Genomic DNA, 27,797 nt, shown 5'->3' with positions numbered 1-27,797 from the left:
TGAGATCCCATTCTTGATTTATATGGTTAATTATAGATTTTGTCATGATTTCCTCCACTAGTTAATTTTCATTCAATTTGGCTAGTGTATTGTGATTAACATGTTCATGTAGATTAGATTTCAAATCATGATTTGGATTGTTAATTTTTCGTTTTGATTAGTTTGATCCCTAATTCATATTTAGGTAGATTTAGACCATTAGAATTAATTTTCATTTTTAATTGACTTTTAATTGATTCACTTGGTTTATGATCATATTGATAAATTGAAAATCTCATTTCAATTTAGACGATAAATGTCTTATGTGCTTAATTTCATTTGCCATGATCACATGATAGATCCTTGATTGTTTTTTATTTATTAATCCATACCCTTTGAATTGATTTAAACCATTGAATGTGTTTACATCTTGTTGCGTCATTCTCATTCATTTGACTTGATCTCATGCTAACCCCATTTGTTGCTTTGTGTTTCCACATGTGAATTGGAGATTCGAGTACACTTCTAGCTAGCCTTGCTTCTAACCTATCCAATAGCCTTGTATTGTTTGTAGTACCATGCCACTTGTATGCTTTAGGCATGGTACATAGTTTATAATCTTGTCTAATTTTCTTTTCATTTTCATTTATGTTGTATTGCTTACATCCCCGCATTGTGGATAAAATGTTCCCCACCCCATTATCATGTAATAGCTTAGGTTTATTTGTTTTAGTTAATTCAGCATACATACTAATCAAAAAGATAAAAAAAATGATAAATAAAGCATTTCAAAAGAAACAAAAGATACTTGATCCAACGTCAAGTTGTTTTCCGAATAAAACTCATACCATTGCAACGGCAATACTTGATCCAACATCAAGTACTTCCCATCCATTCCATGATTCACATCTCTTATCCATTCACTTCTCAACCCCATTCTATCTCTCTCCTCCATTCTTTACACACTCTTTCATAATAAACTCAAACACTTGATCCAACGTCAAATGCCTTTTTTAAACCATTTTCATAACAAACTGGAATGTAAAAACGGGGTGTACGTGTTTGTACACAACATTCAAGTACTTGGGTTGTCGGCCGTACCTAGCCTGAGGACCCGACACTTGACTTTCCCCCTTAAAACATCTAATGATCCAAACAAGTTAGATCTAGGTGTTGTGAGGGAGAAAAAGGGTAGTTAGGACTCCATTGTCCTCTCGACTCCCAAGTACTCGGATTGTTGGTCGTACATAGTCAAGGGTCAAATACATGTCTCCCTTCAAGTTCCAATGATTAGACTTACCAAACTCTTTTCATAATTCAAATCTCTTTTTTGGATGAAAAATAGTGGTTAGGATAATGTTGTCCTCTTAACTCCCGAGTTTTTGGACTGTTGACTGTATCTAGCCAAGGGTCTGATGTTTGTCTTTGTACATAAAATCAACCCCAAATAATCAAATCATATTTTTCCTCAGTGCATTCTCTTCAAAACCCTTAAAAAAGGACGTGTTACTTTCGTTCTACCATGAACGACGCTTAAGCCTCCATGTGTGAGCAAGTAATGTTTAACTGCTAGAGTGTGATCCAAGCGTATCTACTTTACCGCAAACAAGCAAATATTTCCCGCTCCCATGACAGAGTATACAAGCAAGTGAACAGTAGCATGCAAATGTTAATATTCTTCAGTAAAAATAACCAAACAAATGTTTTGTTTGTGAGTCGAACTATTGAGCTCTGACTTCCTTATTGTACGTATAAGGATACATAGGCACAAGGGTCCAAATCCTTGGCGAGCACACTAATTTAAAACTTATTTTCTCTCCCCATCTTATTCTCCCATCTCATTCCCAATAGCAAACAACATACAGATAAACAATATCCATACGCATTTGATACGAGCAACTGGTTCCCATGGAGTACCATTGATGTGAGGGGTGTAATATCTTCCCCTTGCATAATCAACTTCCGAATCCGTTCTTGGTTGCGAGACCATTTCTCTCATTTGGAGTTTCATCGCTATTTTCCCTTTCCTTTGGAATAAATAAAATCTGGTGGCGACTTTGTATTTTTTGCAGCGTGACACCTTCTATCTTAGATTGCACCCAAGTTCTGGTTAAAACTTATCTCACCATACAGAGATCACCAAGCATAACAGACAAAAAGTATCACATGTACAATATAAACAAACAAGCAAACATCAAATATCAACAAATATAATACACACAAAAAGTAGGCTAAACCCACTGAAGACTACTCTCCAACAAAGTCGCCACTTTCTTCTGTAGCAGTAAATTCATGATCATTTAGCTATTGGTTAGCTCAACATCAATAAAACCAGAGTCGCCACCGTGCTTTTATTGTTTCCAAGGGAAAAGGGAAAAGTACGAACAAAACCCAAAGATAAGAAGTTTTCAAATCAAAACTAATAAAATGTCAAGATTACATGTAAGGGGTTGGTTACATAGAGGGAAGGTATTATCACCAAAAGTGTCATAGGTACTCCTAGGGACCCCTTTTTGTGTGCAAGTGTTTTAGTTGAAAAGGATGTTTGCTAAAAAATAGAATGAGAGGATGATAAAAGAATTCATTAATTATATTTTTGTGTTTTACAAGACCTTCGGTATTATGCCTACGTACCAACATAAAAATGAGGGATTAAAGCCTCATAGTTCGTGGTAAAAATTTCAAAGATGAATGGATTTATTTTAACAAAAGCTTAAAGATCTTTTGTTATCAAAGGGAGAATACTCAACCAAACATCCACCAATAATGAGGGCTTTACAACATTTAAGAGGGAGGGCTCCAACTTGGATTTAATGAACAAGTATGCCACTAACCCCTAGTAAATGGAAAGACTTACAATTAAAATATCATGGAATGGTAGGATTATATCTTAACCAAAGATAACTTAAATCTAAATGCTCTACTTTGAAAAAGTTTAAAAGAAAAAGGCAAAAAATGGCCAAAAGAGGTTTAGATGAGATTGTTAGTTCTTTTTTTCTTTTTGAAAATAAGGTAAATATGATTAAGTTTATTCACAAGTTTGATTAAGAAAAATGTTTTGAAAATCAATGGCATAAGGCCAAGATTTCTACTCATTAAAACAAGACTAAGTTGAAAACAACAAACAAAGAAGGTTTTGAAAATAAGGGAGAGATTTTAAAATTAAAGTAGGTGGAGGAGATGAAGGGACTATCCTAGACAAGATTTAAAAGTTTGGAGTTAAAAAGATCTAACCAATGGGAAGCATCCACAAGACAAGAATGTCAGATAGAAACGCACTTCCTTTGGACTTTTAAGCAAACAACAAGCATAATCATCCAAGTAATTAATATGAAGACCAATGGTATCAAATAAAGATAACCAAATATCCAAGCAAGCACTCCAAAAGCAATCAGTCTTCAGTGTCCTTTAAGTGTATCAAATGAAATACCCTTGAACATACTCAAAGAGAAAGCACCAGATAACCACAATATGATTAAAATAATAACTTAAGCACAGAGACAAAGATAATGCAGATAACCAAAGGAGTCTCAGGGCTTGTAACAGATGAATGACATTGGCCAAGAAAGGTCTCAGATAATGGCATTGGCCAAGAATCTCCAAAGCACAAGGACGTTGCCTACTCTAAGTCCAAGTATCAAGATCATGTCACAGATAGAGGTCCAATAGTCCACCAATGTGTTTTTTAAGGTTTTTGTTTTTATTAAGTATTTTAAGGTCCTAAGACCACAAATAAACGAGATCGCAAGCACAAAGCACAAAACATGGCTCAAGTGAGCAAGGTGAAAATGACTGAAACATAAACAACTTGCATGAATGTAAATGACAGTGAATGATAAAATGCATATATTTAAATTGCATTAAGGTAAATGGAATTAAAAATAAAGCAACATAAAGAAATGTTAGTGAAAGAGTAAAAGTTTTCTTTAAGTCATTCTTTGGAGAACACTCAACCATCCACTCACAAGCATGAAGATATGAACCTAGACATCAATCATGAGAAGGGCTCCAACTTCGATAAATCAACAAGTATGCCACTAGCTATCATAAATGGAAAAGAGGTTAAATCTTCACATAATATCATAAGTTATATGAGACTTACAATCTCACTTATAAAAATGCTATGCCTTTTGGGACAAATTTAGCTATATGTTAAGCAATCGTAATTGGACTTATGTAGAAGTCACAACTATCTGAGGTTGGGCAATAATAATATTGGTGTTAATGCATGCTAGATACATGGTACAAAAAACCAAGCTCCTAAAGCATACCACATACAAAACTAAAAAGGGATGGACCTATCTTAATCAAACTCATGTTGGTTCATCTGACACAAGGTCATTGATGAATCAACTAGCATTTTGATCCTATGAGAAGTCATTGGCCATGGATGGATTGGGAAAAAGGTAGATAAAGATGAAAAGATGAAGTGAAAAAGAATCCCAAATTGATCAAGAGATGAACCTCACTTGATTGATACTATCCATTCATCTTGAGGGGTGAAGTTTACACTTCATCAACCCCCTAAATCCAATAGTATTGATCAAATGGAAGTCCAATTCAACCAAGATCAAGGCCAAAGAGAAGATGAGTCAACACAAAGTAAATCAAATGGCTCAACTAAATTTTAAAACAATTAAACAAATTAAAATCAATTTTTAAATGAAGAAAAATAACTTTTAAAAGGGGAAAAACCTCAAATCCTTTCGGATCACCAAATAAATGGCCAAGGGATTTATCATAGGTCAAACAAGGTCAAAGGACCTTAGACTAGTTTTTTTTGGCATTTTTAAAAAGTCAGAAGTATTTAAAATCAATTAAAAATAAGTCAAAACCATTAAATTCTCTAAAAATATCAAATCCAATCCAAAAATAATTTTAATTCAGAAAATGGAAGATGAAATTATTTGAATTTTTTTGGTGAAAGTCCCATATTTTTTGGATTAAAATTGAATTTGTAATGAATTTAATAAGAAAATGGTATTTTAAAAATTAAATCAGAAAATTAATTAAATCCAGAAAAACAAGGCCCATCAAATCTCCATCATTAATTGAGGTGACAGATTTGATGGCCACGCGCATCAAGTTCACCATGGTCCAAAGTCAGCGTGCACATACACATGGTATGCAAGATCAATGGATGAGATTATAACGTGACCATGAGATCAAACGACTTAGTCAATGCCAACGCATCACTATAGCCCTAGCTCTGACCTTCATCTTCGGTCACCCTTACTGGACTGGTTAAGACCAAAACATCACCAAAGTTAATGGATCATATGTCATTTTGAAGAGAAAATCATGAGGATCTCGAATCTGACCTCCAATTTCTCCAACTCCCACTATATGAAAAGATATATGGAGTTGAAAAATGAGGTATGCAAACTGAGTTGCTTCGATTCAACCTCAAAGCAACTCAATCTTGTTGCCTACATTGGTAGGACTTCAACCAACCACAAATCAAGCAAAATTATGGAGAAATGAGAGAGAACCGAAGACCTGAAAATGTGGAAAAATCACCTTCGGGTTGTAGTGATTTGGCTTGATCTCGGTGCAATTCTTGGATTTACTTCCTCTTGCTTACAGGAGATGATTAAAATACAAATGGATGTGAATCTTTGGAGTTCTAGTTCTAAAATAAAAAGTGAACTAAAAGCTTAATTTCAATTAAATCTTTAAGGTATTCTTTCAATGGAGGCTATGGGATTATTGATCAAATCTTGGGCAAGGGTTCTCCTTCATTCAGAGGCTAATGAGCTCATTATATAGGCATTGCAAAATGATTTCCACACCATTCCAATTTGAATCCAAAAATAGCAAGTTGTGTGCATGGGTGCATGGGTATGAACTTAGGCCCAAATAATGATGTGATCCACTTCCAATTCATGTACAATTGATGTTGAGATCATAACATAGAAGCATGCAAAGGAGAATAACATTTGAGTGCAAAGTTTGCCAAAATAACCCATCCAAAGGAACCATTCGCAAGTCCCTCAATTTTGATCAAAATGCAATGATCTTTGACTCTTTGGAAAGCTAGAATGAAGAGTAACAACTTTTATGTTGGAAAATTTTCATTTTGAAGTTTGGAAGTTGATTAATTATGAACTTGAAGTTGGAGGAATCAAACATACTTGAAAAATCTCTAAGTTAAAAGTCAAATGACCCATTTTTTCACCTTGAATAACTTTTGCTATGAGCTTCAAATGACTTTGGTTCCTTCTTCAAATTTGTATCTATTTTAATCATATTCAATTTGGTCATAAATTGGACACCATTTGGATCTTGCATTATGGAGTTATGGATTTTAGAAATTGAGGAAAATTGCATGTTCAATGATGAGGACCAAAATGGACCTATAATGTTTCCTCATGGAAAATTCCATTGCAAGTGGAATTTGACTTTTCTCAAAGAAACAAAGTTGTATAAGACGTCTTGAAATTGATCATGAAACTTGGATCATCTTCATATCATAAAAATTGAGCAAGTTATGGTTCTTGGAAGTTGACTTTCTATCTAGGGCATAGACAAAATGACGTATAATCTTTCACTATAAAAAATGACTTTCCAAGCCAAATTAGATCTTGATGTCAGAATGAAAGTTGTTTGAAATGTCATAAAGAGTAACATTTATTTTGGAATCATTTTCATATGACAAAACTTGTAGGAGATAGGGTCTAGGGAACCTTAGATTTGACTAGTTGACTTTTCTGGTCAACCTCCTTGAACCAAGTTGTAAACTTGAAGTTCTTTTGCTATTTGGGGCTCATGGAGAATAACATATGCTTATGATGAATTAAAATTAATTATCCCATAATATCTTTGATCAAATGTTGAAGAAACTTGCTAAGGAAGTCACACAAGATATCCAGGTGAATTAGGGCTTCCTTGACAAACAAGCTTCAAACTCTTGGTGAATTCTTGATCAAAATAACATATGAAGAACATGGGGATACATATATGATGATTTAAACTCAATTGGACCTTTTATTTTTTGATACCTTGCACTGAGGGTCTCAAACTCTAGTTGTGAGCTTGGCAAGGCATAAGTGGACATACACACAACCTACAAAAGAAACAAAGCTACACTAGACATATTTTTGGTATTTTGGTTAGTAAAAAAAGAATAATAAAGTATGATACAATCACAAATTCTTGGTGATCTCTCCCAATACAAACTCAATGAATGATAAGTGAGAAGGATACCAAGATGTGATCACATTGACAATGTAAATATGATGAGACGGCATGAGGGATCTTAGGGTCAAAATTGGGGTTTTATAGGATAAAGAGACAAGTTTATAGAATCTTAACCCCAGTCTTCAGAGTATTGACACAACTCCTCAGAACTTGGTCTTCAAAGTCTTCAGATCTTGTTCTTCAGAATCTTCAGAACTTGAGTGCAGAATTATGAAGGCAGACAATCCGTCAGAGGCTCTTCAATCAGAGTCACATTCAAAAGGTTTAACAAAAACGTTCATCAAAATCGTTGTGTAATAGATTTTTAGAACTCGACAATGTCTTGTAAAGCACTTGTATCTCTTTAGAGTTAGAGTGTGTTGATTCTATAATTTGATGACATCACATGTCAATGCTTCAGATTCATAACCTGTTAGCAAAAGTTACTCACTATATAAAAACCATTAGTGTACAAAACTATTCTCTAAGAAAAAATGCATTGTTATCATTAAAACTAAAGTCCAGATTCAAAACCAAATCTTATTCTTACAGTGAAGGCATGTGGAGAAACCATTATAGAGCAGTATGTTGTTGCTAAGATCTTGCATTCTTTAACACCAAGATTCATCAACATAGTTATGGCGATTAAGGAGTAGAAGGATCTTACGACAATAAGCAAAGAGGAGCTTCAAAGTTCTCTTGAGACTCATGATCAAATAATGGAGGAGAGGAATAATAATAAGGTAAAGGCAGAGATCGCTTTGTAATCTCATTTCAATGAGAAGGACAAGAGATCGAAAGGAAAATGTCCCTCGAAGAACAAAGGAAACTTTTAAAATTTTGGTGGAAAATAGTCCCAAAATTAAAAGAATTTGATGTTTCAAAGGGGTGAGAGCAACTACAACAAACATGGTGGTCATGGAAACTTTAGAGGCGAAAGAAAAGATTTGACAAGAGCAAGGAGCAATGCTACAAGTGTCAAGGGTTCAGTCATTTTATGAAAGAAAGCAATGCGAACAAGAAGGAATATCAAGGGGATGAAGCCAAGGTTTCAAGACAAAGGTTTGATGAAGAGAATACACTCTTGGTCATGATCATGAGCTAATTTTAGTAGCAAACAACCACAAGACTACATAATGCAGAAAAATTAGTCTGCAACCAGTTGAATGATACGGATGAACGGTTGCTTGAAGAGGAAGACACCATGATGAGTATGAAAGGAGTTCAATGAAGTGATTAGTGGTATTTGGACTCAGGTTGTTCAACTCATATGTCGGCGAGGAAGGATTGGTTTGTTAAAATCAATCGTGTCATGAAGAACAAAATGAAGTTTGCAGATGACACCACTCTAGTGGCTGACGGGATCAATGATGTTTTTATCATGAGGAGGAATGATGGGCATTCCTTGATAAAAGATGTCTTGTATATTCTGAGAATCAAATGTAACCTTCTAAGTATTGGCCAATTGCTTGAGAAGGGTTACAAGATTCATATGGAAAACATGAGGATGCATGTTTTGGATGCAAAAGGAGTTTTAGTCCTTAAAACGCCTATGGCTTCCAATAGAACCTTAAAGGTTTAACTGAAGGTTATAGACCATATATGTATTGCTACTACAACAAGTAAAGAATAGTGGATGTGGCACTATCGTCTTGGGCATCTCAATTTTAGAAATCTCAAAGATTTGCAAAGGAATGGTATGGTTACGGGGCTGCCATTGATCAATATACCAATTGAGATTTATGAAGAATGTGTGCAAGCTAAGAAACAAAAAGGACAATTCAACAAGGATGCAAATCGGAGAACCAAGAATCACCTTGAGGTGGTGTATTCAGGTGTGTGTGGACCGATGCAAGTAGATTCCATTGGTGGCAATAAGTATTTTGTCACTTTTATTGACGATTATAGTAGAAAGCTATAGACATACCTAATCAAGAGAAAGTATGAGGTATTTGAAGTTTTCAATAAGTTTAATTCCATGGTGGAGAGGCAAAGTGGTCACAAGCTCAAAGTGCTCAAAACGGACGGTGGAGGCGAATATGTCTCAAATGACTTTGGGAGGTTTTGTCATCAAGAACGGATTATACACGAGGTAGTACCACCTTATACACCACAACAAAATGGTGTGGCCGAAAGGAAGAATTAATCGATTATGAACATGGTGAGAAGCATGTTAAAAGGGAAGAACTTATCGAAGGAGCTATGGTGAGAGGCGGTATGCACAACAACCTATTTGTTGAATAGGTGTCCTACAAAGAAGCTAAAAAATGTAACACCGAAGGAAGCATGGTCGGGGTTCAAGTTAAATCTGAACCACTTGAAAGTTTTTGGTTCTATTGCATACCAACATGTTCCAGGTCAACTTAGAAAGAAGTTGGATGGCAAGGGATAAGTGATTATTCTTGTTGGATATCACTCAATAAGTGGTTACAAAGTGTTTGATGTTGTTAACATAAGGATCATGATCAGTCGAGATGTTGTAATCGATGAATTGAAGCAGCTACAGCAGGCTATAATCGGTTACCAACAGTTTGTAACCGGTTACATGCAGGCTGTAACTGGTTACCAGAATCCTGTAACCAATTACATGTTTGAATTTTAAAGTTTTGAGGAAGCAGGAAGGACATAATAGCATGTCACAGAAGCCCGGAATAAAGGAAATGTCACGAGGTCAACAAGGAAAAGGGGTTTGCCTCAAAAACTCCAAGATTGCGAGTTGTTTCGTGACAATGAAGTCAATGATGATGGTAATTTTGTTCATTTTACACTTAAGGGCAAATCCAAACCACTTAATGGGGAAGAGGCTTTAAGTGATCCAAAGTGGATTTGTGTTATGAAAGAGGAGTTGAAATCCATTGAGAAAAACAATACTTGGGATCTAGTTGATCTACGAAAGGGGAAGAAGGCAATTGGTGTGAAGTGGGTGTTCAAAGTGAAGGTAAATCCCAAGGGTGAGATAATCAAACATAAGGCTCGATTAATGGCTAAGGGATTTCTGCAAAGAGAAGACATAAACTTTGAGGAGGTATTTTCACCGGTTGCTATGATTGAAACCATTAGGCTTGTTGTTGGTATTCAATTAACCATAATTTCCATATTTACCAAATGGATGTCAAATCCGCATTTTTGAATGAATCGCTTGAAACGGAGGTATATGTAGGACAACCCGTTGGTTTTGTTGTGAAAGACCAATAACTGAAATTCTACAAGTTAAAGAAAGTGCTATATGGTTTGAAGCAAGCTCTAAGAGCTTGGAATAAAAGAATTGATGGTTTCCTAAAGGACATTGACTTCAAGAAATGTGTATCAGAGCATGGAGTATATGTGAAGACGAATGCGAGTGAGGAGTAATCATCCTTTGTCTATATATGGATGATTTATTGATCACGAACATCAATGATGAGTGCATTTCAAAGTTCAAGAGTGAACTTATGGATGAATTTAAGATGACGACCTTGGTCTCATGACTTATTTTTTTGGCATTGAGTTCCACAAGTCAAAAATGGAACTACTCATGCATCAAAGGACATATGCTCTTGAGATATTGAAAAAGTGTGAAATGGAGCATTGCAATGTCACCATTTCTCTAGTTGAATTAAGGTTGCAGTTGTCTAAGAATGAGGATGAAAAAGATGTTGATCTAACTCAATATAGGAGGTTGATTGGATCTTTGCATTACTTATGCAATACGTGACTGGACCTAGCATTTAATGTCGGTATTGTGAGTAGATTCATGGAGAGACCAAAGGTGTCTCATATGGAAGGAGTCAAGAGGATCATACGTTATGTCAAAGGTTATGTTGGCTGCAAAATTCTCTTTCCTGCAACGGGTGCGGGCAGAAAATGCAATTTGCTCGATTTTACCAATTTTAACTGGTGAGGAGATAAAGATGATCGAAAGTCTACAGTTGGATACATCTTTATGTTCAATGCGGCACTAATCTCTTGGTGTTTGAAGAAGGAACCAGTAGTTGCACTCTCATTTTGTGAGTCCGAGTGCATTGTCGCTTCGTTATGTGAGTGCCAAGTCGTATGACTTATGATTCTATTGGAGGAGTTAGGTAGCAATGAGGGTGAAGTTGTCACACTCTTAGTTGATAATGTTTTCGCGATTAATCTTGATAAGAACCTAATTGCACATGGGAGGAGCAAGCACAATGAGACAATGTTCCATTATTTGGGGGAACTTATTAGTGAATGGAGGTTACGATTGGGATATTGCAGGAGTGAGGATCAAGTTGTTGATTTACTGACTAAGAGAGTCACAAATAATGTATTCAAGAGGTTGAAGATGAGCATGAGCATGATGGACTTGCAACACTTGAATTAAGGTGGTGTGTTGAAGTTTGTGAAGTAATTCAAGTGTTGTAACCGGTTACCACGGGTGTGTAACCGGTTATAGCTGATGCTGATATGCTTTTCAATAGCAGAAAATTGGAGTTTTTGAAGGCGTAACCGATTACCATAAATGGTGTAACCGGTTACCACTAAAGCTGAATTAATTTGTTTTATTTTCGGTGTCAGGTGTAACCGGTTACACATTTTGGTGTAACCGATTACAAGCCCGAGTTTTTGTATTTTTTGCTATTGTACTTGGTCAAATTGCATTCCAATCATTGTGTAACATGTAAATAATTGTTTAGGGTGTACTCTCACCCTGGTTAATGCAAGTAATGAATCTTACCCTCAATTCTCTCTCTCAATTCTCCTCTTTCACTCTCCACATCCAAAATTACACTACCATAATTTCACCAACTTTGTGGTTGTTTGTTCCAACATTTACCGCATATTCGTATAATAAAATTCACCTTTAAATTGAAAACTATTATCATATAAGTCATGTCTATAAAACTTAATATCAATCGGAAATCATTTGACATGTCAACGAGGTACATAAAAACTAACGTCTTACAAAACTTTATGAAAACCATTAATTTTTATCATTTTCTTTAACATATCAAATGATTTTTAATTGAATTAAAATTTTATAGCGCGTGATTTATATGATAATAATTTTCAATCTAACCGTGAATTTTGTTATACGAATTTAGGATGAAGACTTATCGGAGATGTTATGTTACTAAGTTTGACACATTTGTATCATTTGATTCTGATATATATATATATATATATAAAATTTAGAAATTACTCCTCTCTTTTTATTTAATTTGAGTTAATTATTTTGGAAAAAAAAGAATGAGAATATGTTTTATTTTTTTATTTTATTTTTTTACAAGGGAGTACTAGTATATTTTTATGTGGAAACATTATTTCAAGACAAAACAATGTCCTTCAATATTTGCCTCAAAAATAAAATAGTAAACATAAAAGTGGTCAAGTCAAAGTCTATAGATGAAAAATTTGAATGATAACGTGACAAAATATTAGGTAGGTAAACAAAAATGCATAACACCAAATTACATTTAATGTATTATGACCACCAACACTTAAAACATTAATCTTACTTTTAATTAAACTAATTTCACTGTGTTAACTCTCTCACAGTCACAGGCATATGAATCGTCACCCTCACACTCACTCTCTTCAACCCTTTCTTCTACTCTCAACAAATCCTTAGAACCCTAAGGGTTCTTTCCTGTTCTTATCCAAAACCAAAAGTCTTAGAGGCTACAAAAATTGAACCATTTTCATAATTTTCAAAGCTTCCACCTTAGCATTTCGACCACCCTTTATTGAAGAAAAGTGCTTTGAGGAGAAGCTCACACACGCATGGCGAAAACGAGGCCAGGAAAAAAAGACATGGACTCATACACCATAAGAGGAACTAACAAGGTTGTTAAAGGTAATGAATTATCATTCCCTTAAAACCCTTTTATCCTTGAACATATCAGTTAAGGAAACATCTTCAAAATAGATTCTTTTGGGGGAAAATATGATGGGTAATGTGTAAAACTTTGTGGGTGTTGTTTAGATTAAGGAAAGTTTTGGTTTTTAATTTGTGTATTTTTTGGTTTTTGGTTTGGTTTGTTGCAGCTGGAGATTGTGTTTTGATGCGTCCTTCGGACACGAGTAAGCCACCATACGTGGCACGTGTGGAGAAGATCGAGCAAGATAATAGGGGCAATGTGCGGGTTCGTGTGAGATGGTATTACAGACCTGAAGAATCTCTTGGTGGAAGAAGACAGTTTCATGGAGCAAAGGAACTGTTTTTATCTGATCATTTTGATGTTCAAAGTGCTCACACTATTGAAGGAAAGTGTATTGTTCACTCTTTCAAGAACTATACTAAGCTTGAGAATGTAGGTTCTGAAGATTATTATTGTAGGTTTGAGTATAAGGCTGCTACTGGTGCTTTCACCCCTGACCGCGTCGCTGTGTGAGTTTTTTTGCTGATTGAATTGAGTATTTTATGAGATGTTTTCGTTTTGCTTTGTTTTGTTGATTTGGTTTTGTGTTTTGTAGATACTGCAAATGTGAGATGCCTTATAATCCGGATGACCTAATGGTGCAGTGCGAGGGGTGCAAAGATTGGTAAAATCAGTGTATTCTGCTTTACTTTGTTGACTTTTATTAAGTTTGTCAGTGATTTTTCAGTTTTTTCCAGATCTCTAATTTTAGCATTGGATGTTTCGGTTGTTTATGTTGTTTGTTTGGATGAAATATGAATGTATATTTGTTGATATTCGAGTTCCTGCTGAGTTAGGTTATACAAAGAAGAATGATAAAAACTGTACCAAGACTTCTTCACCCTAGGAAGATGTTCGATTAAGTTCAATAGTTGTGATACACTCTCCGATATGGAGCTCTGTCTTGGCCTATGACAAACCGAAACCGATGATAAAAATGCTGGAAATCGTGAACAAGAACGTGCGAAGGATTTTCTGTTGATAGGACAGCCACTCATAATTTAAAGTAACAATCAACTTCAGATGATTTTTCTTAGGCTGAAACTGCTGGTGTCTTTATATCAGCTGTTTGTTGGTCTAAAAAGTCTTGACTCGTAGCTCTATAGTTGATTTTTCCATTATAAATTGAATTATGCCGAGGTTTATTTTTGTTTTGCTTTGTTTTCTTCAACTCTCTCTGACCTTTTTTGGCATCATGCTTCTAATCATTGCAAAAAATTGAAGAGCTCGTGCTGTATTGTATTTCTGAACCTGATTATATCTCTAGATTTTACGAAAGATACACACTTCATTTTGTAGGTTTCTTGTAGGTACCATCCGGCTTGTGTGGGCATGACTATTGAAGAAGCGAAGAAGTTGGATCATTTTGTTTGTTCTGAATGTTCATCTGATGATGATATGAAGAAACCACCGACGCCATTTCCTGCATCACCGGGATCTGATGGCAAGGTATGATAAATTAGGTAACTACATGCATCTAGTCCTAAATATTAAAAGACATGATTTCACTATGGTCTTTGGTACGGGTTATCACGGAAGATTTTTTCCGAAGTTTGAGCTGTTTCATATAACTTGTTGTTGACTAGTGTTTCTTCATTTTTTGGTACCATGGTTAGCTTTATCTTTTTGTTCAGCAGAAAAACAATTTTCAGAGATTAAAAATAATTGGAAAAAAATAAAATAGAAGGGCCCAACCGGGTTCGAACCGGTGACCTCTTGATCTGCAGTCAAATGCTCTACCACTGAGCTATGGACCCTTGTTGTTATAAACTCAATTTGCATTATCTGTTAATCTGTAGTCAAACATGGTCTTTTTGATTATTATACATAAACAATTCTTGAATTTTGCAGGTGGAGCCAAAGCGGCGAAAGAGAGGACCGTGACCATGAATTACGACTCGTGGTGGTGGCGATGCCGTAGCGCTGTTGTGTGTTGTACAGCTTCCACCAGATTGGAAGCAATGTTTTTATCATGTTTATTCGGTCTAGATTTAAGACACAAACCATTGATATGTTTCCTTTTTCTGGCCAGAAAAGATGAGTTAAGTTTTAATGTTTGAAAACATCAAACCTTGAAGTAGAAAAAAATAGTACTAATTGCTATTAGGTTTCTAAATTATTTGGGTTGCTATTTGATGTGCTCACCACACCAAATATGCTAACAAAACTTATTTGTATTTTGGTTAATTATCTTGTGGAAAAAAGTGAGGTTCTAGTTTGAAATAATTTTCTTGTTTTTTTTTTTATTTTTATGTTAATTAATTATATGTGGTTCACCATATTACACCTTTCATATGTAGGAGCTAATTAAACATTTGAAAATTGTGTTGAAATTGCATATGTGAGTGTGATTCATCAATTTCAATTATTTAAGGTGTGTATGGAGAAATAGAGAAATATTTAGTTTGATTAAATGGAATGTGGTTAAATTATTTTATATAATTTGCAAGCTATTTTGATATGTTATATAATAAGGTGAATGATAAGTTTGTTAAAGGTAGTTTAATTAAATTCTTATTGAAGAAGTGCTTATCTTAATAATTAAAGAAGAAATGTGGTTGAATTGTTTTGTTATAAATTTTAGGCTTTTGTTTTTAATTTTTATAAGCAATAATAAAAATTTAAAAATAGTTTATAAATGTGTTATAAGATAGAGTGCTTATGAACTTTTGCAGATACAAGTTGGAAGTACAATATAAGACCTTTTTTGTGGTTTTTTAAATAATATTTTTATTAAACTTTAAAGTGAATTAATTATTTTTGTAGAATTTTTCTTAATTATATTAGTTTTTTTACAGCTAGTGAAAAAAAATTTATATACATAATAATTAATTCTCCCTTCCTAAAAAGTATATTTGTATAGCTATATAAATTAACTACAAATTTGTATAGCTATACAAATTAACTACAAATTTGTATAAAAAATCAATTTAAATTCCTCCATTCTTTTTTATGAGTAAATTTTTATGTTTAAATTTTATTTAATAAATGATATATTTAGATTATAGATAGATTAAATATATCAATAATTTAATTAATTTAAAATTTAATATTTACTTATAAAAGAAAATATCTTTTATAAAGAGAGTATATTTTATTCAAAGGGCTTATATATATTTTAAAGGACAAAGGAGTTGGTACATTTTTAATGTATATTAGTTTCTAAATTTTCCTAGAGAGATTTCATTTTAAAATGGTGGTATATGACTTATATTTATACTTAATATCTTTTTTTCCCTCTAAAGATGATAGGACTTATATGTTTTTTTGGATGAAAGAGTGAGGGCAAGATTAATGTTCATGCATACAACAAACGGTGAATATATTAACTAACGTAAGTACGTAAAGGAGCAACATCCATGCATGATTATATTTTGGATATTGATATTTAACTAAACTACAAGATATTTCTCTGTAGAATTTTCCTTCCAAATTTTTGTAGAATAGTTGAGAAATTGTTGGTAGGTTCGAGATAGGAACAAGTGCTTTTAATAATTCCAACATATTATATGCATGCATAAAAGGTGAAAGAGTGATAAAGATTCAATGATAATAATCGGTTGGTTCCTTGACTACCACGTGTTACAATAGAACAATATGTGGTCCGTTTCATTTCACTTTTTATACTATTTTCAATTTCTATGGTTTCATTTTATAAAATAAACGATTCATGAATTTTTCTTGAATAAATAAGGAAGATATACAATCTAACCATATGAGCATTCTTAAGTAAGTTAGACCATATCAACATATGTATCTTTTGTATTGAACAACTTCTATGGTTCTAGGCCCTCGTGTCTTCATTTATTTGGTTAATAAATTTCAATTTTCTCATTTAAAACATGCAAATTGAAAGTTACGAAGAAGGGTAACATTACTACACGCCAAATAATACATAGTGGTGGAATTTCTCCTATATGCAAATTAAAAGTTACTAGAGATAATTTGTTATTAGGTTGTTAGGATTTAATACTTTGCTAGAGTTTGTTAGGGTTGATGATATTTTATAGAGTTTGTTAGGATTGATCCTATTTTCAAACTTCGAAAAGATAGATCATTATCTATATAAAAACATATCATGTATCATCAATAATTTTCGGAATACAACATATTTTCAAGTTAATTTTCTATTATGATATATGAGCATGGTTTCGATTCGGATGAGATATTGGAGAAAAAAAATACCTCTAAATCTGAAACAAAGAACACAACAAATAATACACAAGCCTATCATCTAAACAACTCTGATAATCCAGGAACTTCACACGTGACAACATTTATGAATGGAGAAAATTATTGCACATGGGAAATGAAATTCTGGCGTAGTCAGAATTCAGATGTTCTACTCCAAGTCATGACATCTGATCCAACATTGTAACTAATACAGCAAGACAATTACACAAATTAAAACCCTGTACTAAAGCACGCTTTCACAGTTGTCACGACATCTGCTACTATATTACCCTAGAATGGAAGAACACTTAGTTCTGTCCTTCTGGTACAAAGACACAGCAGAGGTCAAACACCACACTTACTTCTGTTGTGTTTGCACAGTTATCAGCATGATATATCAATATTGATTTGAACATCACCTGTTACTGTATTCCAGTTTGCTGGCCTAGTACTCGTGTTTCCTAAACTAAAGGTCAAGCAAGTTAACCTAATTTCCACATATTAGGGAGCTAACAAATAGGCTATTTGTTAGATTCATTAATTGTAGGTTAGTTGTTATTTTCCTGCATTTTAGCTCAGCTGTTGGATTCTTAGAAAATAGCCTGAGAAAAATGCTGAAACAGAAAAACTAATTGTCCTACAATTTTGGCACAAACTGTCAGGTGTGAATGTCACAACATTTAGTTTGACATCCAGAACATATACCTCATGCTGATTCTGTTATGTTCCTGAAGCACAAACTGTGCTAACTTTGCTATACTGTGAAAGACTAACCAGTCTCTACTTCAGTATCAGCCTACACAAACAACTGTCAAGACATCCAGTTTGACAGTTTCACTATGATCCTTTGGCCAGGTCTGTTATCCTCTTGAAGACCAGACTTAACTAAATACTGAACTGAGATCAACATGCCTATTATTCAGTATGTGTTGTTAATGATGAATGTCAAAACATTCTGATTGACATTCAAACAAAAGGCTATGTATCAGGTCTGTTATTAACTTGATAAGCAGACTGAATTACAACCTGAGTTATGGCAGACAAGATTATAACATGCAGAAGGAAAACAAACAGAAAATTGTTTACCCAGTTCGGTCCAACATGACCTACATCTGGGGGCTACCAAGCCAGGAAGAAGATCCACTATCAGCAGTATTAATTCAGAGTTAAACTCCCCCGTTTACAACTCTTCACTTAATCCCTACCCAATGCAATTTATACCTAGGAACTCCTAGATAGAAACCTCCAGTTTCCATTCCTATCACTACAAATACAATGTAATGTTAAAACAACTTGAACTTGCTTCACAGCTTCATTCAAGACCATAATCACTCTTGCCTACAGGCTTTGAGTTACAAATACTCTCAGCTTTGACCACTGAGAAACACATGGTAACCTTCCCACAAATTGGGAGGTTTACCTCACACACACCCCTAAATTTTCATTCTATGAGGCTTACAAAAACTAGGTTACAATATGCTATTTATAACCTAATCACCCAACTGGATTTGGGCCTTCAGAAATCGCAGCAAACTTCTCCTTTGCTGTTACAAAGTCAGCAGAAACTTTCTGCTACAATCAAGGTCTTCAATCCTAAAATCTCTCCATATATATCTCCTTATTTTGAGCCTATATATATTCTGATTGAGTCTTTAAGACCTCCACACGGGAGTTAGGATATTCACCAAATATCCTCACTAATCCCAGAATATATACTGAATTAATTAATTCAGTTTACTACACATGTACGATGTCACAGACATGATGTCGTGACATCATACATGACATGTTGGTCCAGATGTTGAATTTCTTCAACCCAACATATTAAAACAACAGAGATGATTACATTATTTGTTTTACAAAATTAATGTCAATCCTAAGGTATTAACAATCTCCCCCTTTGGCAAATTTTAGCTAAAACAAATAAACATTACACTGGACAATACATCCGAATATGGGTATGCTCTTCATCTCTGTCATTGTCTCCACCACCACAAACACCAAAGTTGGTGTACATGAGGAAGTAGAGGTACAAGAATCAGTTGCATCAGAACCCTTCCCCTCACCGGTAGAGCTTCCAGAAGAATATGTAATGCTGAGTACATAGATAATGTAACTCAGATCACAAGACACAACTGTCCTCTTAACTCAGATTACAAGACACAAGTGATATGCCCAGTTAGTGACTTCTGTGCCTGAAGCTAACTTCTGCTTGCTACCATATTTTACTTGCTTCTGGTACATTCTCAGGACTATATTTCTCTCCCCCTTTTTTGCTAAACATTTGTAAAGGAACCCCTCACAAAACCAAATCCAGGCGCAGTTTGCCCAAACCTTAACATACCCCATGATTTAGAGGGAATGAAGTGTTTCTCTTGTGAGAAGAAGAGGGCTATTACATCCTTTAAATAGTCCAGCCCGTGCTTAGGAATTAACGGTAGGAATAAATGCTTGGTCAAGATTCATTAATATTTGCTAAGAAACAGTCAGAGAATCACCAACAAAATCTCAGACTATCTTTGAATACCTTTTATAGCTCTTGACTGTTTCTTTTCTAAAACAACAGTTCCAGTGCATGGTGACTATTCCCTATATGCAGTCAGTCACGTTGCACGTGATGTCTTAACATTCAACGTGGCTTTTGCTTGCATTCTTCAAGTATTCTTCCTCTCAACATTTCCTAAGACCACTTTCGTACCACCAGTAAAGACTTGACATCTGGCACCACTAAAGCCAAAATCACAAACATCAGTAGATGGTTACTCCCCCTGTACCACACAACTGTAACAATCAGGCTTATTCTAATTTATCATAATTAGACACACCACATCCATATTTCCTCATGACTTTAAGGTTCAGAAGGATATAACAATATTATCCAAGGCAATGTCATGACATCCGGTCAGACATTCTTCTGCTCCCTCAGTCTTGACACACATCATATCAACCCAATAACTAACAAGGTGTCATACCTTGTCATCATAGACCACAAGCTTGATGATTACTTGTAGCACAAAGACAGAACTCCTCTTGTCATGAACAACCAACTCTCCTCTTGAAACTTGGAGATCACACATGAACATATCCAACACCCCAAAGTTGGACCTTCACATATTTCCTGATTCAAAGAGAACCCAGACCACTTGATGAATGGAAAACATAAGACGCATCTTCATGTCTTCAAGAGCACACCCTCTGTTCAACCCTCTTGGCTGAACACATCCACACTCCGTGTCAATCTCTCTTCTAACCAGAACATAAAACCACTTCACAAAATGTTCTAACATTAGTTAGGACATCCTCACAACATAACAAGGAACACCATCTGATAATCTTCAGATATCACTGAGTCACCAGCTTAATCCAAAAGAACCCAGACACAAATTGGGACATATACATTCTCATCCCATTTCAAGAGATAATCTTTCATAGGTAGCTTAGAACTCCTACCACAAGCTCCAAGAGATGAATAGAAAACACCTCCTTTTGTCTTCAACTTACTACTTTTATGCTCAAAAGTAATTTGTCTCAGACTTTCCTCAAGAATAATCAGCTGCCATATGTTGATTATCTTGATCCTTCGAACTCACTTCTGAGATAGACCAAATGCCACTGGTTGATTACCTCCTTCATGAATCCTCATATTGAAAAGTCAAATGCCACTTTTTGACATCTCCAAGTTTATCAGACTTCTCCCAAAGATATGCTGACCTTCCAAGTGAGACTTGAGCTTCAAGCTACATGTTAAACAGAACTTAGATTCTCTAAGACATGAACATGTAACATCTTCTCCATCCAGCAACTCCAAAGAACTGCAATGAGAACGACCTTTTTGAAGTACCCAATCTACAACTCTGTAGACCCTTCTATCTTAAGTTGATGTGCCACTTCACCAACTAAGATTCTGATGTTAAACCAAATGTCACAACATTGTGTTTCAACATTTAGCTGTTGAATTCAGCTCCTTCTTCTGCCACTTGAAAGAACTTCCTCCCTACATAGAACAAGAGTTCAATGCTCTCATAGACTTGATTGTGGAACCAAGTTTGAGTAAACAACCTCCATCCTGCAGGTTTGCAGTTAAGTCATCCAAGCTCACACCTTGATGAATTCCTGCTTCTTCTCTAAAGACATCAGACACTCTGATGCATGAGTCTTCAGAAGGACCAGTTAGAGACTAACCCTTCAGCTATACCAAGGATTCTACTTCCTAAGGTAAAGTTGTTTCCATGATGTTAAGAATGTTGCCACTTGTTCTTAACTCCACAGTGTGCATTAGCCAATGCACTTCCTTACCTAGATCTGAAATAAACTGATCCAAGTAACCACCATCAAGACTATGATGTCTTCTTCTTCTTGTACACCACAAGGCTGAACATGTTTCTTGCCAGGAAACCTTTTCAGAGATCATATGCTCTTGTTGCCACCAAGGAGATAGATCATAAACCAATGTACTATCCTTCCTGTGATTCTGCACAGGGTCTTGAAGAAGAGATGTTCCAACATCTTTAAGAACATCAGTTATCTGGAGCTCCAAGGATAATCAATTAAATACTTGTACTTGGCACAAGTAGACATTGATCTTAAATCCTTTCCCAATTATCCTTTCAGATACTTCCACCATAAGAATACTTTGAAAATACTCTTCTTGTGACAAGATCTTCTGCTTGCAAGCACCTCAACAGTTTTGAGAATCTTTCCAGATTAGATTCACCCTTAGGAATGAGAGAGATGAATCCTTCCTTGCAACTATGTCACACAACAGCCAGAACCCATGTGACACAGGTCAACAGCCAACCAGACCCTAGGCTGACCAAACGTGAGGAGGTTAGCCAAACTCCCCCTCAAATTAACAATCATGGACACTCCACACCAATATCCATGCATTGTACACAAATGTCTCAACATGACATACACCATCCCTACCAGTGGCAACTAACTCTATGAGTTACACCTATACATACTTCAATCACACCAATCAAACTCCAGCTGACCATAAGTACTAGTGACAACAAAACAACACCAGTTAATAGTAGATATGCATTGCCAGAGCATACTACCTCAACCAACCACTGAATCTTCATATTCTCACTCCTTGAAAGAACTGCCACTTTTGAGCGTGGTGTTTGAATAACAAGATTCATGGTCCCAATCCTCTTACATGAAATAGCAGTCAGGTTACCCCATTATTGACTTCTAACATCCAGGGGACTTGTCTTCCAACACAACATAGTACTTCAGGGAACAACTATCCAACCTTGATCAATCTACAAGAATAAGGCACACAGCAGGGATTGCACAATGTCACATCTCAACCAGCTCCACTTCTAGAGATCAGACTTCTAAAAGTGACCTTCTTGAGCACACACACAGTTGACCCTACCCTTGTCAACTTAGCACACACAGATGTCTCCTCTTCCAGGTCAGGAGTAGGTTTCAAACCAAAGTATCCCTTTGTTTGACACCTAAAAACATCTGCTCTTCAACCAGTAGCTGCATACTTGTTGAACAACATGTTCTAACATCACATAGAACATTAGTTTAACCTCCTTGAAACAAACCCTCCTTGAAAGTCTTCAAGGTCTTCATATACACTGCCCAGGAGAGTACAAGAATCTGTGATCAGGTGATTCTTACCATGAAGAGTAGACTTGATGAGACTCAAATATCTTTGACATCTTCAGTAGATTATGATGAAATCTTGAATACAACAGCCTTTCATCCACATGAGGGGAAACTACATCAGAGTTTGAGTTTTGCCAGGTATTATGCAGCGGAAATCATAATACAACTCAACCAATGAACACACACTTCACCAGATCAGCCTCCAAGAACATACCAAGTTTGAATATGATTCAATACTAGCTCAGTTGTCCCACACAAAGGCCAATTGCCAATCTCCAGAGGCAGGTACTCATAGTTCCTGTCATGAATAGTCCATCCACCTACTTCAAGGGACCATTCAGGGAAACCACAGAACCTTCTACAGGTTCCAACATCAGTACTAACATAACTCCTTACAAGATACCAGAAAGTATCACCCATGGATCTCATCCAGAAACAGAACATGATGCCTGCTCTGATACCAATTGAAATTCTGGCGTAGTCAGAATTCAGATGTTCTACTCCAAGTCATGACATCTGATCCAACATTGTAACTAATACAGCAAGACAATTACACAAATTAAAACCTTGTACTAAAGCACGCTTTCACAGTTGTCACGACATCTGCTACTATATTACCCTAGAATGGAAGAACACTTAGTTCTGTCCTTCTGGTACAAAGACACAACAGAGGTCAAACATCACACTTACTTCTGTTGTGTTTGCACAGTTATCAGCATGATATATCAATATTGATTTGAACATCACCTGTTACTGTATTCCAGTTTGCTGGCCTAGTACTCGTGTTTCCTAAACTAAAGGTCAAGCAAGTTAACCTAATTTCCACATATTAGGGAGCTAACAAATAGGCTATTTGTTAGATTCATTAATTGTAGGTTAGTTGTTATTTTCCTGGATTTTAGCTCAGCTGTTGGATTCTTAGAAAATAGCCTGAGAAAAATGCTGAAACAGAAAAACTAATTGTCCTACAATTTTGGCACAAACTGTCAGGTGTGAATGTCACAACATTCAGTTTGACATCCAGAACATATACCTCATGCTGATTCTGTTATGTTCCTGAAGCACAGACTGTGCTAACTTTGCTATACTATGAAAGACTAACCAGTCTCTACTTCAGTATCAGCCTACACGAACAACTGTCAAGACATCCAGTTTGACAGTTTCACTATGATCCTTTGGCCAGGTCTGTTCTCCTCTTGAAGACCAGGCTTAACTAAATAATGAACTGAGATCAACATGCCTATTATTCAGTATGTGTTGTTAATGATGAATGTCAAAACATTCTGATTGACATTCAAACAGAAGGCTACGTATCAGGTCTGTTATTAACTTGATAAGCAGACTGAATTACAACCTGAGTTATGGCAGACAGGATTATAACATGCAGAAGGAAAACAAACAGAAAATTGTTTACCCAGTTCGGTCCAACATGACCTACATCTGGAGGCTACCAAGCCAGGAAGAAGATCCACTATCAGCAGTATTAATTCAGAGTTAAACTCCCCCGTTTACAACTCTTCACTTAATCCCTACCCAATGCAATTTATACCTAGGAACTCCTAGATAGAAACCTCCAGTTTCCATTCCTATCACTACAAATACAATGTAATGTTAAAACAACTTGAACTTGCTTCACAACTTCATTCAAGACCATAATCACTCTTGCCTACAGGCTTTCAGTTACAAATACTCTCAGCTTTGACCACTGAGAAACACATGGTAACCTTCCCACAGATTGGGAGGTTTACCTCACACACACCCCTAAATTTTCATTCTATGAGGCTTACAAAAACTAGGTTACAATATGCTATTTATAACCTAATCACCCAACTGGATTTGGGCCTTCAGAAATCGCAGCAAACTTCTCCTTTGCTGTTACAAAGTCAGCAGGAACTTTCTGCTACAATCAAGGTCTTCAATCCTAAAATCTCTCCATATATATCTCCTTATTTTGAGCATATATATATTCTGATTGAGTCTTTAAGACCTCCACATGGGAGTTAGGATATTCACCAAATATCCTCACTAATCCCAGAATATATACTGAATTAATTAATTCAGTTTACTACACATGTACGATGTCACAGACATGATGTCGTGACATCATACATGACATGTTGGTCCAGATGTTGAATTTCTTCAACCCAACATATTAAAACAACAGAGATGATTACATTATTTGTTTTACAAAATTAATGCCAATCCTAAGGTATTAACAGGAAAGATCGATCAAGACGACTTTGTGTGTGAAGACAAAACTAGGTTTCATTGGTAGAAGCATAAGAAACCATCAAGTCAATATGAAGTGTACCATGATTGGGAGAAGGTGGATTCAATGGTGACATCTTGGTTGATCAATGCGAATAAACTAAATCTTCACAACAACATCTCACATGCTTCAACGACACAAGATATGTGGGTGGATCTTGAAGAATATTTTGCTCTAACCAATGCACCACGAATCCATTAGATGTGGAGAAACGTGTGTTTAATGCAAAAACAATCAGAAACAAGTGTAATAGATTACTACACTCAATTCAAAAGTCTTGTTGATAAATTGAGTGAATTTCAAACTCTACATGAATGCAGTTGCGGAGTTGTTAAAGTATTGACACAAAGAGAAGAAGAACAGTGAGTCCATGTTTTTCTTCGAGGCTTTGATAGTGAACAATAATCTCATATCAAGACAATTACACTTAATATTGATCCACTGTCTTCTCTTAGGCGTGCCTTTCATCAAATGCAAAGAGAAGAATCTCATTTTGCAGCAGATAAGGAAAGAGATTCCAAGGTGGAAAATGCATATGCATTTTATTCAGATGTAGATAGGAAGAGAGGAAAGGAATATCACTCAAGATTAAAGTGTGATCAATGTGGGGAAAATGGCCATGTTAAGGCAAAATGCTTTAAGATTGTTGGATATCTAGTGAGTTAGGAGTCATGAAGAACCCAAAGGTGAGAACCTAACAAATAAAAAGGGCAACATGTAGCAAATTTTGCTCAAAGCGCTGAGAGAAAAGAATATCCAGAAGCATCAACATCAGGATACACCCTGCATGGAGTTCGGGCCAAAAATCATACAAACGCACATGAAGACATGACTGGTAAATTTGAATATTGTTTCAATTGGATACTTGATAATGGTGCTTCACACCACATGACTCCTTTGACCTTAATAATGAAGAAAATTAGAAAATTAGATAAACCTTTCTACATAATATAGCGGTAAATTCATGACCATTGAGCTATTTGTTAACTCAACGTCAATAAAATCAGAGTCGCCACCGCGCTTTTATTGTTTCCAAAGGAAAATGGAAAAGTACGAACAAAACCCTAAAGATAATAAGTTTTCAAATCAAAACTAATAAAATGTCAAAGATTACAGGTAAGGGGTTGGTTACACATAGGGAAGGTATTAGCATCCAAAGTGTTTTAGGTACTCCTAGGAAGCCATTTTTGTGCGCAAGTGTTTTAGTTGAAAAGATGTTTGCTAAAAGTATAGAATGAGGGATGAGAAAAGAATTCAATTATTATATTTTTATGTTTGACAAGACCTTCGGTCTTATGCCTACGTATCAACATAAAAATTGAGAGATCAAAACCCCAAAGTTCGTGGTAAAAATTTCAAAGAGATTGGTGGATTAGTTTTAACAAAAGTTTAAAGATCTTTTGTTATCAATGAGAGAATACTCAACCAAACATCCACCAATAATGAGTGCTTTACAACATTTAAGAGGGAAAGCTCCAACTTGGATTCAATCAACAAGTATGCCACTAATCCCTAATAAATGGAAAGACTTATAATCAAAATATCATGAAATGGGAGAATTGTATCTCAACCAAAGATAACTCAGATCTAAACACTCTTTTTTGCAAAAGTTTTACAAGAAAAAGGGCACAAATGGCCAAAAGGAATAGATGAGATTGTTAGTTCTTTTTGTCTTTTTAAAAGTTAAGTTAATATGATTAAGTTTATTCACAAGTTTGATTAAGAAAATATTTTGAAAATCAATGGCATAAGGCCAAAGTTTCTACTCATTAAAACAAGTATAAGTTGAAAACACAAACAAATAAGGTTTTAAAATGAGGGAGAGATTTTGAAATTTAAGAAGGAAAGGAAGAGATGAAGGGACTACCCTAGACAAAGTTAAAAGTTTAAGGTTGAAAAGATCTGACCAATGAGAAGCAATCCACAAGACAAGAATGTCAGATAGAAACCCATTTCCTTTGGACTATTGAGCAAGCAACAAGCATAAGCAACACCCAAACAATTAATATGAAGACCAAAAACATCAAATAAAGATAGCCAAGACTTCCAAGCAAGCACTCCAAAAGCAAGCAATCTTCAATGTCTTCAAATGTATTAGATGAAATATACCTTGTGGCAAACTCATAGAAACAATCATCAGACATAAACAACAACAACAAGATAGCAATTTAAGCACAGAGACAAAGTAACAAGTAAACCAAGGGAAAACTCAAGGCTTGTCTCAGATGAATGACATTGGCCAAGATAAATCAGTCTCAAGTAAGGGCATTGGCCAAGTACTTCAAAGCATAGGGATGTTGCCTACTCTAAGTCCAAAAATTTAGATCAAGTCAAGGGCAGAGGTCCAACAGTCCATCAACATATTTTTTTAGGGTTTTTGTTATTTTTAGGTATTTTAAGGTCCTAAAACCATAAACAGAACAAAATGACAAACACACAATATATACAAGCACAAAGATATGACTCAAATGAGCAAAATGAAGATGACTGAAACATAAACAACTTGCATGAAATGTAAATGACAATGAATGATAAAGGTACTAAAATTTAAATTGCATTAAGTAAATGACATTTACAGATAAAACAATAATAAAGAAATGTTAGCAAAATGTTATTGAAGGATTCAATTGTTTAAGTCATTCTTTGGAGAACACTCAACCATCCACTCACAAGCATAAAGACATAAACCAATACATCATCTATGA

General features: G+C 35.2%; 1 protein-coding gene and 1 non-coding gene across 3 annotated transcripts; one reads left to right on the top strand and one right to left on the bottom strand.

Moving 5' to 3' along the window:
• The first annotated feature begins 12,610 nt into the window (after positions 1-12,610).
• Positions 12,611-15,251, top strand: LOC127086266 (chromatin remodeling protein EBS). 2 transcript variants are annotated; one of them, XM_051026989.1, is made up of 5 exons: positions 12,611-12,961; positions 13,153-13,495; positions 13,582-13,650; positions 14,336-14,488; positions 14,877-15,141. In XM_051026989.1, exons 1-4 carry the CDS (start codon positions 12,889-12,891, stop codon positions 14,478-14,480), a joined length of 630 nt encoding a protein of 209 aa, XP_050882946.1. In that variant the 5' UTR covers positions 12,611-12,888; the 3' UTR covers positions 14,481-14,488; positions 14,877-15,141. The 2 variants fall into 2 exon arrangements, with proteins under 2 accessions (XP_050882946.1, XP_050882945.1); XM_051026988.1 differs by having other exon boundaries at positions 12,612-12,961; positions 14,336-14,474; positions 14,877-15,251.
• On the bottom strand, positions 14,711-14,782 carry TRNAC-GCA (transfer RNA cysteine (anticodon GCA)). The gene has a single exon. It is a non-coding gene; the product is annotated as a tRNA-Cys (tRNA).
• Positions 15,252-27,797: the final 12,546 nt, after the last annotated feature.

Source organism: Lathyrus oleraceus, chromosome 5 (genome assembly GCF_024323335.1).
Source record: "Lathyrus oleraceus cultivar Zhongwan6 chromosome 5, CAAS_Psat_ZW6_1.0, whole genome shotgun sequence".
In the NCBI taxonomy this organism is placed as follows: domain Eukaryota; kingdom Viridiplantae; phylum Streptophyta; class Magnoliopsida; order Fabales; family Fabaceae; genus Lathyrus; species Lathyrus oleraceus.
This window is presented reverse-complemented; position numbering and strand designations above follow the sequence as displayed.